Source organism: Manacus vitellinus, unplaced genomic scaffold (genome assembly GCF_001715985.3).
Source record: "Manacus vitellinus isolate BGI_N305 unplaced genomic scaffold, ASM171598v3 scaffold_8_pilon, whole genome shotgun sequence".
NCBI classification, from domain to species: Eukaryota; Metazoa; Chordata; class Aves; order Passeriformes; family Pipridae; genus Manacus; species Manacus vitellinus.
The window spans coordinates 1,962,937-1,978,526 of record NW_021940864.1 but is presented as its reverse complement, the minus strand read 5'-3'; the positions used below and the strand labels follow the sequence as shown (position 1 = coordinate 1,978,526).

Genomic DNA, 15,590 nt, shown 5'->3' with positions numbered 1-15,590 from the left:
TCTTCCACCAGCTCCATCAGCACCCTCAGGTGAATACCATCTGTCCCCATTGACTTCTGACTGGCTCAGCCGGTCACTAATGACTCCTTCCTGGATTTCAGGGAGTTTATTTTGCTCCCCATCCCTTTCTACCCCCTCAGGGCTGGTTACCCTGAGCATAACCTGTCTTTCAGTTAAAGACTGAGGCAAAGAAGGCATTAAGTATGTCAGTGTTTTCCTCATCCTTGGTGACAATGTTCCCATCTTGTATCCAATAAAGGATGGAGATTTTCCTTGGCCCTACTTTTGTTGTTAATGTATTTATAAAAATACTTTTTATTGTCTTTCATAGCAGTAGCCAGATTGAGTTCTACCTGAGCTTTCACCTTTCTAATTTTCTTTCTACATGCCCTAACAACATCTTTGTATTCTTCCTGAGTTGCCTGCCCCTTCTTTCAGAGGTCACAAACTCTGTTTTTTCCCTGGGTTCCTGTGAAAGCTCCCTATTCAGCCAGGCAGGTCTTCTTCCCTGACAGCTTGTCTTTTGACCCACAGGGATGGTCTGCTCCTGTGCCTTTAAGATTTCCTTCTTAAAGTATGTCCAGCCTTCCAGGACCCCTTTGCTATTAAGGACTGCTTCCTGAGGGACTTTCTGAACCAGTGTCCTAAACAGGCCAAATTCTGCCCTCCCAAAGTCCAAGGTAGTGGTTTTGTTCACCTCCTTCCATGCTTCACCGAAAATTGAAAACTCTATAATTTCATGGTCACTATGCCCAGGACAGCCTCTGACTACCATGTTCCAACTTGTAATCAACCAGCTCATCCCCAAAAAATGATTTCAAAGACCACCATTTCCCTCCAAATTCTGGGCTTTAAAACCTACCCTGTTCTCAGAAACACACTTAGGAATGATTTATTAGCAAAAAAAATTGTGTGTAGAGATATGTTGGACTGCACAAGATACTGGTTTTTCTTCATTAATGTTTCTTCAGTAATGCATTCATGAAATATTGTCACTTCATTTTTATTCTATTTAGTTCTAGGTGAGCACATACATATACTATGTTGAAGTATCTAATTTGTGTACATCAGGCTATCTACATTTTACCACGTGGAGGTACCACAATATTAATATCTGTTTTCCTTAAATAGGCTACAGTTTGCTTAATCTTTCTTTCTGTGCATGATCTTGCAAGAGTAAAAAGGCTTTCATACAAAGGCTGCGTTTTTATATGCAAATCTATTATTTGATTACCCACTTTTTTGTCCCTACATTATCATGAATATTTCTGATGAATGTTTTATGGGTTAGGTTTAGGATTTGCGAGCTATTTCAAATTTATCTGTTTGCCATATCATCTGCAAATACTGCATCTTTGTTGATGTTGATTGGTCTCATTTACATATTTATCACAATTTTATTTTCAAGGATGTTTTGCTATAAACTGTCTGTCCCCATTTCTCCTCCATGTACTACTAGCAGGTGGATGTATTTTCAAATTGAGCCCATTACCATATATAAATTTTTTGGTTAACAATAGATCACCACTTAGAGACAATCTATTCAATGCCTTCATACCTATCTGACATATGGTTTCTGAGTAATTAAAGATAACAGAAGCAGCTCACAATGCACTTTGCAACTCAATTCATACACCAGAGAGCTCAATGATTTTCCATAAGGACTGGGCTAAAAGGAACTCCACAGGACTGGGGAGAAACAAGTGCCAACAAAACTGGCAACACAGAGGTGATCTTAGCCCTAACTAGGACTTTTTTTTTTTTTCAAGAAAAATTACCTTTTACAGTGGTGCTTGCTGGGTTTATGAGAGGCTGGATCCATAAGTGGGAAGATTTTTAGTTTGTACATGCTGAGAGAAGACTCCTGAACCTACAGTGATACTCTGAAATGGATCTCCTATTTCAGAAAAGGCCAAATACCATCTGAGCTTTACTACTTGCTACTGATAGCAGCTCTTCAATCCTTGCATGTTCACTGTTTGTTCATCCTCCATCCATTCATCCATCCATCCATCCATCCATCCTTCTCCAAGTTCAAAATCCTTTCACTTTCTTGGCCATACCTTCTGGTGTGTTCACTTTCTTGGTAAATTCCTTACTTATACAAGAGTACGAGGGAAAAGGGTAGAAAAGGTGCAGAGAACTGTCCTTTTGACCTTTGCCATTATACACACAGCACTGAAAAGGACACTGAATTTTATATGCCCCACTCCCACCCAGACTCCTCTTGGGTGAACAGCCTGTTTGTGATCCTCTCCTCTCACAGTGCAAGTACTGGCTCTGTTTCTAAGCAAAATGTTATTTGCCCATATATGAAATAATTCAGAAAAATCATACATGCCCAAGAATAGTTCAGGTTGGACAGTGATGGTTATAATTTCTGGTGCTAGCACCACATAACCCATAGATTTTCTGTTGTTAAAGAACAGCTGGAAAAAACATATTAATAAGGGTAATAATATTAAAAAATAAGGTAATAATCCTTCTAGTAGTAGAGCTGCAACACATCCACAGTAGCGTACTAATGAAGGTACAATACATCTGGCTCATCAGAGGTGCTCATAATTGTATCTCCAAGATTATCACTAAAATTCACAGAAATTAGGTGCTTACACCCTTTGTGTGCTAAAATTTTTGGATCTATCACCCATAAGAAATTTCTCTCACACATCTTGCCAGCTGACTCTGAACATGCACAAAACAATCTTATTTATTCATTAGTGAAAAAGGAATTGGCTGACCTGTTCTTAACAGGAGTGCTTTCCTCCCTAATCTTTCCACTGTTTCATTCCAAAACTCTCAAAATAATCAGTTTCCTGTGAACTTCTGTTATGGTACTGTATTTATTAACTGCAATGACACTCCATGTTCAACCAGTCCTTTGACTGAAGACTGCCCATTTGCTGATATGAAAATGTATTTATGACAACATTGTTCTGAAATATGTGGTGTTAATTGAAAAAGTTTCTATTTTTTTTTTAAACCCAAAGATGAAATACATGAAGCTCAGAGATAGGGAGCTGCAACCAGAAACTGCTGCTTGGAGTAAAATAGTTGTTGACATAATACGTACATTTTCTCTAGGTCAAGAAGTCCTGCAAAAGCTCCTTTTGGAACGACTCTCATCTTGGTGAGGACAAATCTCCTGAAAACAGAGAAAATGGGGTGATTATTCTCTATTCACAGCACAGGACTGCACAGTAGCCTTGGTAGCACAGGAGGCCTTTATCACTGGTACAAGGATAGTCTCTGGGCTGAAAGCTTTGGCATCTAAATACAGCTGTAACATTCAAAGCATCTGTGGGACCCCAGCTGCCCTGACCGAAATTGGATGACCACTGGGGCTCCTCAGGGGAAAAAGCATCCATCAGTAGTTGCCACTTCCCTGTTTGTTTCAGTGAGAAATCCAGACCTGCAGCTCCTCTGTGTGCTGGGAGTGAACAGTGCCTTTCTCATCTCGAGTGCTCTTTTGAGTGATGCTCAAGCATAGGATGAAGGCTCCCTGTGGACCCAGAAGGAGGTGAGTTGCCTACAAGACTATAAGGTGGTACATCCACGCTCATGCAGGATGAACCTTAACCTGCTGCACAGATAATTTAAGAAGTCAGCTACTATCTCCCATCAGTGCAACTTTATTAACTTTATTGCTTCTCACAGTCTCTCTTCTAATTAGTTGATAATGTGCACCAAAATTGGGACTTTGGAGTACACAACTCGATCATAAATGCTCCAGGACTACATTTTTATCATTTTTAAAGGTCACATAACATGCTTGATGAAGAAAAATCGTTTAAAATATCATATAAACCTTTTTGTTAAATTGGACTTATCTCCTTTAATGACAGTAAACAAAGAGGACTAGAAAACTTCTGATGGCACTTAACAAATGAAAGGTAGGGTTTCTACTACTCTACGAAGAAATAAGGTGTTATCTGGGTAATTGTCTTCTTTCACACATTTAATCATTCATAGGTAGTGAGGACAAACAATTGTATATATTAACATGACCTGCTCATTGCAAGACATCATATAACACTGGTTGCATTGACTGACAGTTGTTAAAAAATGTTTTTTTTCTTAAAAAAACCAACAAACCCACCTTTGTTACATACATGAACACGTTACATACATACATACATACATACACACATCACACTCTGTGATTCACCTTCTTAGTCTATTTTCCCACAGAAATGGAAATGATTTTTTTTTCTGAATTACTATGGAAGTCTTTTTTTCAGTGAGCATATCTTCCAGATCACTCCAAATTGTTATTGTCTCAGAACTGTTTTTGCATGGCTGTTTGGGATTGCCTTTCATCTCCTGTCTGTGCTGCCTCATTGTAAGGTCTGCAGGAGGACAGAAAGGGGAACTGAGCCTGGTACAGCCTGCTGTGCAGTCCTGCAAATTTTAACACAATGCTCAAAACAAGAGACTTTCTTACTGTTCACATAAAGTATTCATGCAATCCTCATCTATGTTTTATTTCAAATGATTAGCTTAGAATTTTCATGGGAAATTATCAAGTTTTAATCAAAGTTCTAGGGGAAAAAGTATTACTCTGACAGAGTACCAATGTGAAAGGTTCCCATTTTTTAATTGTAGGTCTTTAGTAGAATCTACCCCCTCATGAGTTAGCATTTACTTAAGCAGGACAAAGTCAATGCACAGCTCACCTAGCTCTAGAGATGTCACTGTGATTATACCAGGAGTGAACTTGGCCCCACACTTTTTTTAAACATTGAAATTTATGGTATTCTCAGTCCTGAAAGACGATGAAGTCAATTTGGTATTTCATTATTCTTGTACTATCATTAATGTAAATCAGAAAGAGCTTCAACATACTGTCACACAAGAATTACAGTATTGAGATCATTATGCAAATGTTAGAAGGATAAAAGAGCTTCCCAGAAAAGGCCTATCCAGGATTAGGCAATTTGTAAAACCCTACTGAAAACAGGGCTGGTGTAATGCATGCAAAGCTACGGCTGTGCTTTCGGCTGTGCTTTCGGAGCAGTTAGACACAATGGATCCTTGCAGAACACCCAGCAGGCTTAGTGCTACAAAGCTGAACCATCAGGAAGCTCTTTAACTTTGATCTGCTTTGAAATCTTTCTCAAACTCTGCTTTGTAGAAATGCACGCCTAATTTCTGAGCCCTAGAAAGCAGGCTTTGTCTGAAAAGCCACCTATCATTTTTTTATGGCACTGTGCTAAAATGAATCCTCTCTCTGCATGCTTAGGTCATCAGGACATTTGCAATTTTTTAATTAAATACTGGCCTATGCCATCCTTCACCACAACAAGAAATTACATTCTGATACAGAAACTAATGGAAGGAAGGGAACCTCATTCATAGATGGGGTTACTTATATGAGAAAAGACACATCTGCATAGAATTAAAAATCAGACCTTGAGTTTCTTTGTTGAAGACCCTGATATCCTGCATTAATAAGGCACCAGAATTCAGGAGCCACGTGTCTAATGCCTTGAGGCAGTTAAAATAGAATTGAAATTTAATAGCTGAAATCTCACATTTCACTTAAAAAAATTAAGGTTAATTGTTTTTAAACATCTCTGAGTAGGCTAATAAAGTCAGCGTTAATGGTATAACGAACATTGAAAATTAGAATCAGCTATTTGTTGAATTATCAACTATATAATGAATAGGAGTCTATTATAACTAGCCAAATGCTGTATTGTCAATAAATCTCACCAATTAGTCTCCAAGAATCAATCTGTACTTAACTTGAGATACTGACTGTTCAGTAGCAACTCTTTCTGAAGTACATGGAGAAAATAATTGAAAAGCCTTTCCTTGGTTTTGTTGCTGGCACTATTTTAGGGTTAAAGAAATGAATACAGCCCACCTTTTTCAAGCATGTTTCATGTCACAACAAACAGTTAAAAAAAAGTTTCCTTTGGAAAACATGCATGTAAGAGAGATAAGCAGTATTTGGTCCTAAAAATTTATGTTAGCCCTTAGACACCAGTAAGGAGAGCACTGAAAAGCTCTCAGTGAAAAGCTCTCTTCAGTGAATGGTGTGGAATTAAAAACCCAGAGCCAGAGCCAGGTGCCCAACATAAGGCATTAGAAAGGTTAGACTGAAGGTTGGGTGACCCAAAAATCCATATGCAAAGTTAGCTTCCAGGAAACATCAAATCTCATCTCCCAGGGCTTTCAGCACCAGCCTCATCACACACAAGGACCCCCACTCGCATCAGGCTTTGCCATGAGGGAAGCGTTGTTGTCCCTCAATGCAGCCCTGGCAGCCAGAGCAGAGATATGGAATGGGAGTCCTCTCTTCAAGTCTTCCCTTACACTGAGTGCTACAGCCATCTGAATTTCATGCCTCGGGAGGGTGCTCAGTGGCCAAGGGACCTCTCCCTGTCCAGGCTCAAGCATCATGCAGCCAGGGCTAGACTTCTTCTGCCACTAAAGAAGACAAGGGGGAACTTACCACCCTCTCTAGAGGCCCTACAATTAGAGCTGGTTTCCCTCAGACAAATTATAAAATTGATAATTACACTTTTTAAGTCCAGAGTTTAGTGATGCTAATCTTATTTGGGCTACAGTAGGTCCCAGAAGTCCTAGAAAGGACTCCAGTGTAGGACCCACCAAAAACTTAACAAACGCGAGAGCAGAAATCAGAGGAAAGGAAACAAGCCCCAGTTGGTCACACATCAGATGGTTATCCTACATCTTGTGAAGGCAATATACATAGCTGGAAATAGAAGAATGACAATATTAACTAATGTTATTCGCTATGTACAGAACTATAATATAGATGTAAATGTGGCCCGTTGCTCCTATACATGCCCTGATATCCAGGAGAGGTCTCTAAATCCTGACTTAAATATATCTGTTGAAAGTGATTCTTAGACAGTTTGTTGATAGATACTGTCTGCTCTAGTTGTACAATCACACTTATACTTTATATATTCCTCTGGACTGAACATGCAAAATTCCCACAGCTTTTTCTACTTTTAATTTTTAAGTGTTTTTTATGCCTGTTTATTATATAATTTTTATTTGTCTCATGAATGCGTGTGAGTAAATTCCTCTATTATGAAGCTACTAAAAAAATGTTGCTACTTAAAGCTAGACCTGTCAGGACTAGGGCAGAACTATCTCCTACTGTTTTGTTTATTTATACAGAGACACATAAACCTGGTTATTTAGAGCAGTGGGGTCTCAGTTAATATGAAGCCAGTAACATAGATAACATACACTTTATATCACTATGAAGAGCAAACAACACAAATACATCTTGTTTCTGTATGGTTGTGTCTAGTATAAGAGAAATATCATAGTGCCACTTAAAGCCTATAGAGGACATGATGCAAAGAACAGAAATCAGCAGGTACTGCTAAAATGTTCCTGAATAAACCTCTAACATTTCTAGTTATGAAAAGATTTATTGATCTTTTCCTAAAATAGTCTTCTTCAGCTGAAGTAGTTGAGACAGGCAGAATATAAGACATGAAGGAAAAAAAAAACCCTCCAGAAAAATTAATGTTCTCCTATCCAGCCCCACATGAATCCAGTGACAGAAAAGAGATTGACCTCATCATAAAAGGATGGAGGACTGGATGTCGTTAGTCAAGTATCTGGTGCCCAAGGTATGGGTGATGAAAAGAACTTGGTAAATTAGAAGTTAAAAAAGTGGGCCCATATAGGTTTCTGCTAAATGTCTCTGAAAATAAGTGCATAGGAAACCTGTGAAGTGTGCACACTAAGCAAATCAATGTAAAGACACATTTGTGTGGTATTTGTGAGGTTAGCCATTTAAGTGAAAAATTATGTATTTTACATATTCAGCAAATGAATTTTCAGACCCTGGTTACACAAGTTTTTCTTGAACAATTATTAAGATGCTTTTTGGTAGAAATTTTCCATCAGAGCTTTCTCCTGCTCTGCTTTAGTGTTGCCTCCTCCCAGCCCCCTTCCTTGCCAGACGCCTCCCCACCACCACCGGCAATAATCTGGCACAACAAAGGAATGCACTGATTATCAGAAATTAGACTGCTTAAAAAAAATAAAATAACTTCTGCTTCATAAAACCTGGCTGAATTTAGGTCTTTCAAAACACTCCTTAAAACTCATTTCTCAGATCTACTTAAGTCACACACAGTTAATCAGAAAAGTGTGTGCATTGTAGAATTATCTTCCCTGGCTCATGTAAATTGCAAATTCATGATGCTAAAATGAACTATATCAAGCAGATACTATAAACTTTATAACTTAAGGACCAAAGGAAAATAAAATAAAAAGATTCAGTGGCCATAATACTAAATCACCAAATTTGGTTCCAAAGAAATAAATGTGATAGGATTTTGAAGAACATTTTACTTTAATCTCTGAGCTAATACACTGATGCTATCACCTTCTAATCCTCTGCAGCAATGTGCATTTTGTCACAAAAAGATTAACAATTAAATTTATCTTACTATCTGTAATTCTTTTTGGTTGTTTCTTTGTTTTTGCTTCTTGCTTTGGAAAGGGACTGGAGGTTATAGCACAAGCAACAGATGAGTCTTTGCTTTACATCAGAAAAAGACAAAATGATGCTATGACCTATTTAATGTGCTCTTGATTAAATGCACAAATCAACACAAACCTGCACCCTGGGTTTTTTTTTTTCAGTTTTTGCTTGATTAGTTAATGCAACAGTGAAGGACTGTTTTGCTTTTCATGCCATAATAGGAGACAAATAGATACTGCAGACCACATCCCAGATGGCGTAAATCAGTTGAGCTGTGTCACCTTGGCCCTAAACTTTTGTCCTAATTCTCATTGGAATGAATCATGAGATTCCTTTGAGCTAAATGCAATTTAATTTAAATTTATGAAGAACATTTGTAAGCCTGCAGCTGACTGGAATGGGTTCACATTGCCATATGACTTCACTATGACTAGGGTCTGGTTCTAGCAAACCAGAAGGGAAGGGGCATATGTAGATATACGCGAACATGAAAGTATTTTTCCTAATCAGTTGCCTAGGTGGAAAATCTCTGTAATCTATTAAGTAGCTTGTAGTTACTTTCAGTCATAGCTATGTTTTCCCTTTCCTAACAGCAGGAAGAGAGGAGTACAAAAGTTGTAAATCGGATACTAAAACATCAGGTTTCAAAAACCATCGAGCTAAATGCGAAAAGCTTGGTTTAATTTGCTTTTTTGGCTTTAAAGTCTTTAGAGTGCATTCATATCATGCTGCAAAGCTATTTTCAACACTCACGAGGCTTTAATTTAAGAACAGAGAAAGATTTATATTAGTCACCTCAATTCCATGAGATGCCAAAGTAGGGACTTTGTAAGGCTGACGGGATCATGAGGACTGGCACCTGCAGTGACAAAAAATGTCTCCCACCATCCTGCTGGCTTCTCTTTCCAGAGAGCAACGGCATTATCTTAAGAGAAAACCAAAGCCAAGCAGAATATTTTTTTAATAATGACTATCCATGTAAGTATAGATTCATTTCAAAAAGTGTACCCTGATAGCACAGGCACACTTCAATAATGGAGGAAGAGCTTTGCAATTCATTTGTTCAACTGAGATATGATCCAGTCTTAGAGGCCTTACGTCACACAGATGTAAATGGATTTATGAGAGAAAGACCATAATCCCGTGCTAACATGCACAATCTGGATTGAAGCATATGATCACTGCAGCCACCTAATGTGCTTAAGTCAGCTGCTCATCCCTTTCAAGTGCTTGCAAAAGGACAAGTTATCTTGACTGTGCAGCTGGTTTCTCCCTTTCGTGGGATGATAAAAGCTGGTAAAGGTGAGTATTCCAAGGAAAACATAGACAATATACATTTTATGGAGAAGACAGAAATACCCTTCTGTCTTTCAGGTTGTGCTGGGAGTGACTAGGAGAGAGTGAATTTCCTTCACAGCAGCTTACAGGGTGCTGTGGTTTAGACCTTTAACCAAAACTGTACTGATAACACACTAATCTTCCAGCTTTTGCTGAACTGTGCACAGCACTGAGTCTGCCTTTGTTTCTCACTTTGCCCCTGCAATGAAGACTTTGGGGGGTAGGCTAAAGGCTGGGGGGACACATCTGGCATGTGACCCAAACTAAGCAGGGAGATATTCCATACCATATAACATCATGCCACACCATATACCATCATGCTCAGCAACACAAGGGGAAACCATTCTTCTATATGACTGAAAAATGTAGGATTAATCTGGGAGGGCACACGTCCTCCTTTCAGGTATGCTACCTGGGAATCCCTTCAGGTCTGGGCGTGATATAAAGAGCATCTATGAGAAAGAAAATATTTTGGTTTCTGAGCTAATAAAAAAAGTAATGTACAGACAAAGTAAATACAATTAAAAACGTGTTTATAAAGATGCTCATCTGCTTTACAGGTCTGAATCTAAAAGGCAATATGTGCAGCAGCTCATGAAGGGTCGCCCCTTAATCTTTACCAGTGGTCTCCCTTAGAAATCAATTTCCTTTTCTTTTTGAATTAGATCAAAAGGATAATGATTAGTACTGATGGCATTCGTATTCTAAATCTAGTGAACACTTGCCCAGCGTAATAATGCCTCCCAGCCACAAAAAGCTGAAGGGAAGCATTTCAACACCACCCAATGTCCTGTTGGCATTTCACTTGCAGAGTGCCCACAACATCATAATATGGACAACAAAATTCCTGTTTCCCGGTCAGAGCTGTGATGGTGCTCACATAGGCACACAGCAAATTAGCTGTGGGATTTGTTTTTCCCAGAGGACCTTGCTTAGGTCAGCTAATAAGTTGCACACAGTGCCCCTCAGCAGCTAACAGCTGATAAGGAGAGATAAGGAAGGACAGAAAATTGTCGTGAGGAAAAAAAAAAGCAAGCATCTGAAAGATTGTAAAATAGGTCAAGCAATGCGCTTGTAAAGCTTACTCTCCCTCCTCCCTTCCTTAGTTTTCCAAAACCATGGCATGTTTAGTCTCAGCACTGATACCCTTTTCATTTCTGGACAAAGCACGGGCTGTCCTCAGTAACACTGCTATATCCCCCCACGATGCTGCAGATAGTTTCTTTCTGAGGTCACACGTGCAGGCAGTTAAAAATAAATCTCCAAGATGCTTTTAAATAGCTCTGCTTGGATAAGGTGGGATGAATCTAGAGATGGGGCATTAAAAAAAAAAAAAAAAGAACAAAACAAGATGGAGGACAAGGGAAAAAGAGAAGACAGCAAAATTCCCAGTCAGAGAAAGAAATGCAACACTAGGACTTTTAGTCATTCTGAGATATTTAATGCTCTACACTTAGTGTAGTTGTTTCAGTGAATTTAGGTTGGGTTACTTTATATTAAGGTGAAGGTGGAGAGGAACAGAGTTGTGACTATTCAGATGAGCTGTCTGTGTATGTTAACTCAGAAAGTCTCTGAGAAACAATTTTGTTGAAGATTTATGTGCAAGTAGCAGCCACGCACAAGATATGCCACAAACGCAAATGAAACCTGCCGTGGGCAGAGCACCCTCTCATACAAGAACCTTGGTCACTTCAGTAGATCCAGGTGGCTGCAAGTCGAAGGTCAAAATGTGCATCCTGCACTCTTGCAGCAGGTAAAGCAATGCTGTCTTGGCAGGAGGGATCATCTCCCTTTAAGCTTGCCCAGAGCTGGAGCAAAACAAAGCTTGAGCTCTGGATTCCTCTATATTAAGTACACAAGGAGAAAAAGGGTTTGCTGCCGAGTACAAATTGCAACAAACAAGTCTTCTTTAGGCCTATGAGCAGAATCACAGTTATCATGTTCGCATCTGGTAAGGGTTTAACTGCTTGGAATGAGTTACCCACAAAAAAGGCCAGCAGTAAGCTTGAAAGCACAGTTAAAATTGCTTCTATTAATGTCAAAGGCATGCTGTGAAAAGTGTTCTGTGTAAGATAAATAACACAAGTGAATGAAGTTATCCCATCTTGGTTACAGAGAACCAGGAAATAGTGATTACTTTATTTTTACAAATAGCTATACTTTTATTAGTATTGATTATCTTGTAAGACACTACACTACTTTTCGAAGAGCACATCCTTGTTCCTCACAGCTTACTCAGGCGGGCCTTTGAGAAATGTACAGCATGTGATAAATGTGCAACTTCCTTAAAATCTGACCTTGATATATGCAACCATCTTTATGGTAAGGAGACATTAAAGTTTCATTCACTCCGAGCACAATCATGGTCTTGCATCTATTTATATTAATATCTCTGCATATTTTCTTAACAAAAGGAGCATTGTACAAGTACTGGGTATTTCCTTCTTGCAAAGAAAGTGTTTTACTTTGTGTTCTTTCCCATGAGCAACTTGTCAAGGCAAACAGGGTTCTAGAAAATGTCCACAGTCCAACCACATGGGAGGCTTTTTAGGTATTGTCTTCAGAACTTTCTTCCCCTCTTTTGATTCAGTGCAAGAATAGCCATCCTGCTCACACACAGCCAGTCACTTAGACTCTTTTCCTGTCTCAAGAATGTGTCAAAAAAGAGCTTATTTCACAGCAGGGAAAGAACAATTCATTGTCTGAGGTCATAGCAGAAAGGGGACAAGTGTTCTTTGTGTGTTTCTACCTCTAAGACCTTGGTACTTTCTATGTTGGCAGGCCCACCATACATGATGCTATTTTTATTGAGTGAGACAAATTCTCCAGGGATGAAATCTGTTAAGTTCTGGGTTGGACACCTTAGTAAAGGTAAAAGAGAAAAAGAAAGCTTTTCTGCAAAACTTTTTGCTGAACCATTGCTGTACAGCAAAACACCAAATAACTTCTCTCACTTTATCTTGCTTGGTAAATTCACTAGAAACAGCTAGTGTTCTTTTTATCTTCTTTCTCGTCCATGTCTTCACAGGCACTATACCTATGCTGCTTAACAGGAAACAGCTGAAATATATCAGAATATTAATAAAATGAAAAGAAAGACACTCACTGTTACACTCCCTAATTAGCACACACAGCCTAATAAGTAACAGGTCCCCACCAAATATTTGGATTAATTTGGATACATCCAAAGGCTTGTTTGAAGTTGTAATGAGATATCAGATACTCCTGATCCCAGAGCAGTCAGAAACCGCTTAAGAAACAGCACTTGGAGATTTGATTGCACTCTTTTTTCCTCTGTATCTGAATATGAGCTTTGTAAAAGTAAATATTCTCTCTGCTATCTAATACGTGCTGTATTTTCCAAAAGCAGTGTGAGTGCCAAACACAGCTAACTCAGCTGGCAGACTCGGGAAAACAGCATCTCCAGAAGGAGAGGTCCCAGATGCAAACAGCATGTACTCTGCTGTTCTCAGGGCACCAGCTAGACTTGTGCTAACATAACTAACTTGAAATACAGAAATGAGCTGGGCCTATGCCATACATTCCCACTTCTCCCCAACAGTGGTGAGTGGAGTGTTTACTTCTTTTTACGTACTGAAGCCCACATTTAAATTTTAAATACTTAGGTCTTGAAACAACACTAAAAGTGACAAAAGTTAAAACCCCACAACTTTAGTTTTCACCATGTGAAAAAGGGATCTCCCTCTGGTCACGTCTTCCTCTAATATGAATGTTTCTTCTGACTCCTTCAGGCGGATGGAAGCTGGGTTCTGGAATTGCTGCTGGCTGTGCAAGAGGATGAACCACAAAGCACATTGAGAATGAAAGTACCTATGAGATTATTGTGAGAAACAGGTACTTGTAAAAGAGCTTATATGCATATATGTAAAAGAGATTATAGTCCTTGCACTGTAGTGCACTTCGCACGTTTTATTCAAGTCTTCTGCTTATTGCCACTGCTCACCACACATTCTACATCACTGGTCCTCTTCCTAGTCAGAGTTTCCATGCCAAGAACTTTTCTCAGCTCATCTATTAGAGATTGCTGAGGGAAACAATCACAGGGATATCAACTGCAGGTGCCTGGACTCTTTCAATTTCAGCCTGCACTCTCCTGAGAGCATCTCTTCTCTCTCGCAGTCTTTCTCTGTTATTGAGATCTCTCCCCCACAGACATCACCAATTTGACAGGGAATGAAAAAACAAGGAATTCTCATTACTTCTCCTTGTGCAAAAATAAATAAATAATTATGTTTTCCTTTTATTTCAGCAAGAATTACTTTGCCACTGCAACTACTGAATTTATCCATCTACCTTCCACTAGCCATGAATTTATTTTCACAAAATAAAATGATGTTCCTGACTAAATATAACATGGTAGCGAGTGTACCAGTATCCTTAAAAATATTAACTGTACTTTATGTCTTTTAAGACTAATGGGTCTCTTCTCAGTAACACACAGGGCAAAGCTTGCAATGGTGTCAAGCATGGATCTTTACTGCATTTGAAAGTGAGTATTATTGTTTCGGAAAGAGGCCAGCTTGACCCACTGGCAACTGAAATACTACCTTATGTTCAGAATAAAGATATGCTTCCACCTTCACAGTGCTTCTCAAACATGAACCCTCTATGTAGCACTTAATAAACATACACAGTCCTCTTAAAAAGGGCGACAGAAGAGTGAAATAGAAATGGGAGAAAATTGACCTGACCATGGCACAGCTGCAGATTACGGAAGAATTCTAAGAAAAAGCTTAGCAGTTATGCCTGTGAAAATATATTCTTTGCAACACCTAACCACAGTGAATAAAACCTAGGCTTCTGCTACCTTCCTACACACACTTCCACCATCTTCCTTGAACGATGACTGTGTCATCAGCTCTAAATGACTGTGATAGGCATCTCCTTGCATTAAATTGGATAAAAAAAAGGCATGTGGATGTGGCACTTGGAGATATGATTTAGTGGTGAACACAGTGGTACTAGATTAACGTTTGGACTCAGTGACCTTGGAAGTCTTTTCCAACTTTAATGATTCTATAATTCCATGAAAACCTCACTGGAAGAATTAGATGTTAACAGCCATCTCATTGAAGGAAGGTCATAAATGGCATCCCACAGAGACCAGCATGGGGCCTGGATACAATAGTTATAGGTGATCTGAAAGGGGGGTAAGGAGCAAGGTGACAAATATGTGTGATGACCAGGGTAGTAAGACAAGATCTGGGTGAGAAGATTTGCAAAGAAGGAGGAGTCCAGTCTTCACACAGCACGTAGTTCAACACTATGACCTCCTTGCTACAGGACATTGTGGATGGCAGACATTCAATAGAAATGGATAAATACATGAAAGCAAAAGACGTGAAGAGGGTTGACTACCAAGATATCCCTTTACTCAAGATATACCTGAACCAGGCAGAGCTAGAGAGGTACACATCTCTCTGCTGAGATACACATCAGAGAGGCAAAGAACCTGCACTGCAGCCAGCCTGAGACAGTTCAGCCAAAATAGGGGGACATACCTAGATCAGCATGACCAAACACCACCTATTCTGGCACTCTTTGAAACAGGTGGTATCTGGATTGAAGTGTTGAAGTGTTCTTCAATATTTAGAGCTACTGCAAGTTTTCTTATGCTGCAAAAGAAGGGATTGCTCCTCAGGCAGAAGATTAAAGAGTACAACTCAATCAGGGGTAATATTTTCAGCACCTTGTTCAGACTCCTATTTCATTACGCAGAATTGGCTTTACAAGACACTTCCAAAAA

The 15,590-nt window shown here is 39.2% G+C and overlaps 1 protein-coding gene across 1 annotated transcript in view; it reads right to left on the bottom strand.

The window, feature by feature from the left end:
• Positions 1 to 15,590, bottom strand: part of LOC103767611 (follicle-stimulating hormone receptor) — an 85,238-nt gene that overhangs the window by 49,147 nt on the left and 20,501 nt on the right. The window contains exon 2 of the mRNA XM_008934785.2: positions 3,074 to 3,145. Within this exon, the coding sequence (XP_008933033.2) occupies positions 3,074 to 3,145 (72 nt within the window). The remainder of the gene's footprint in view (positions 1 to 3,073; positions 3,146 to 15,590) is intronic.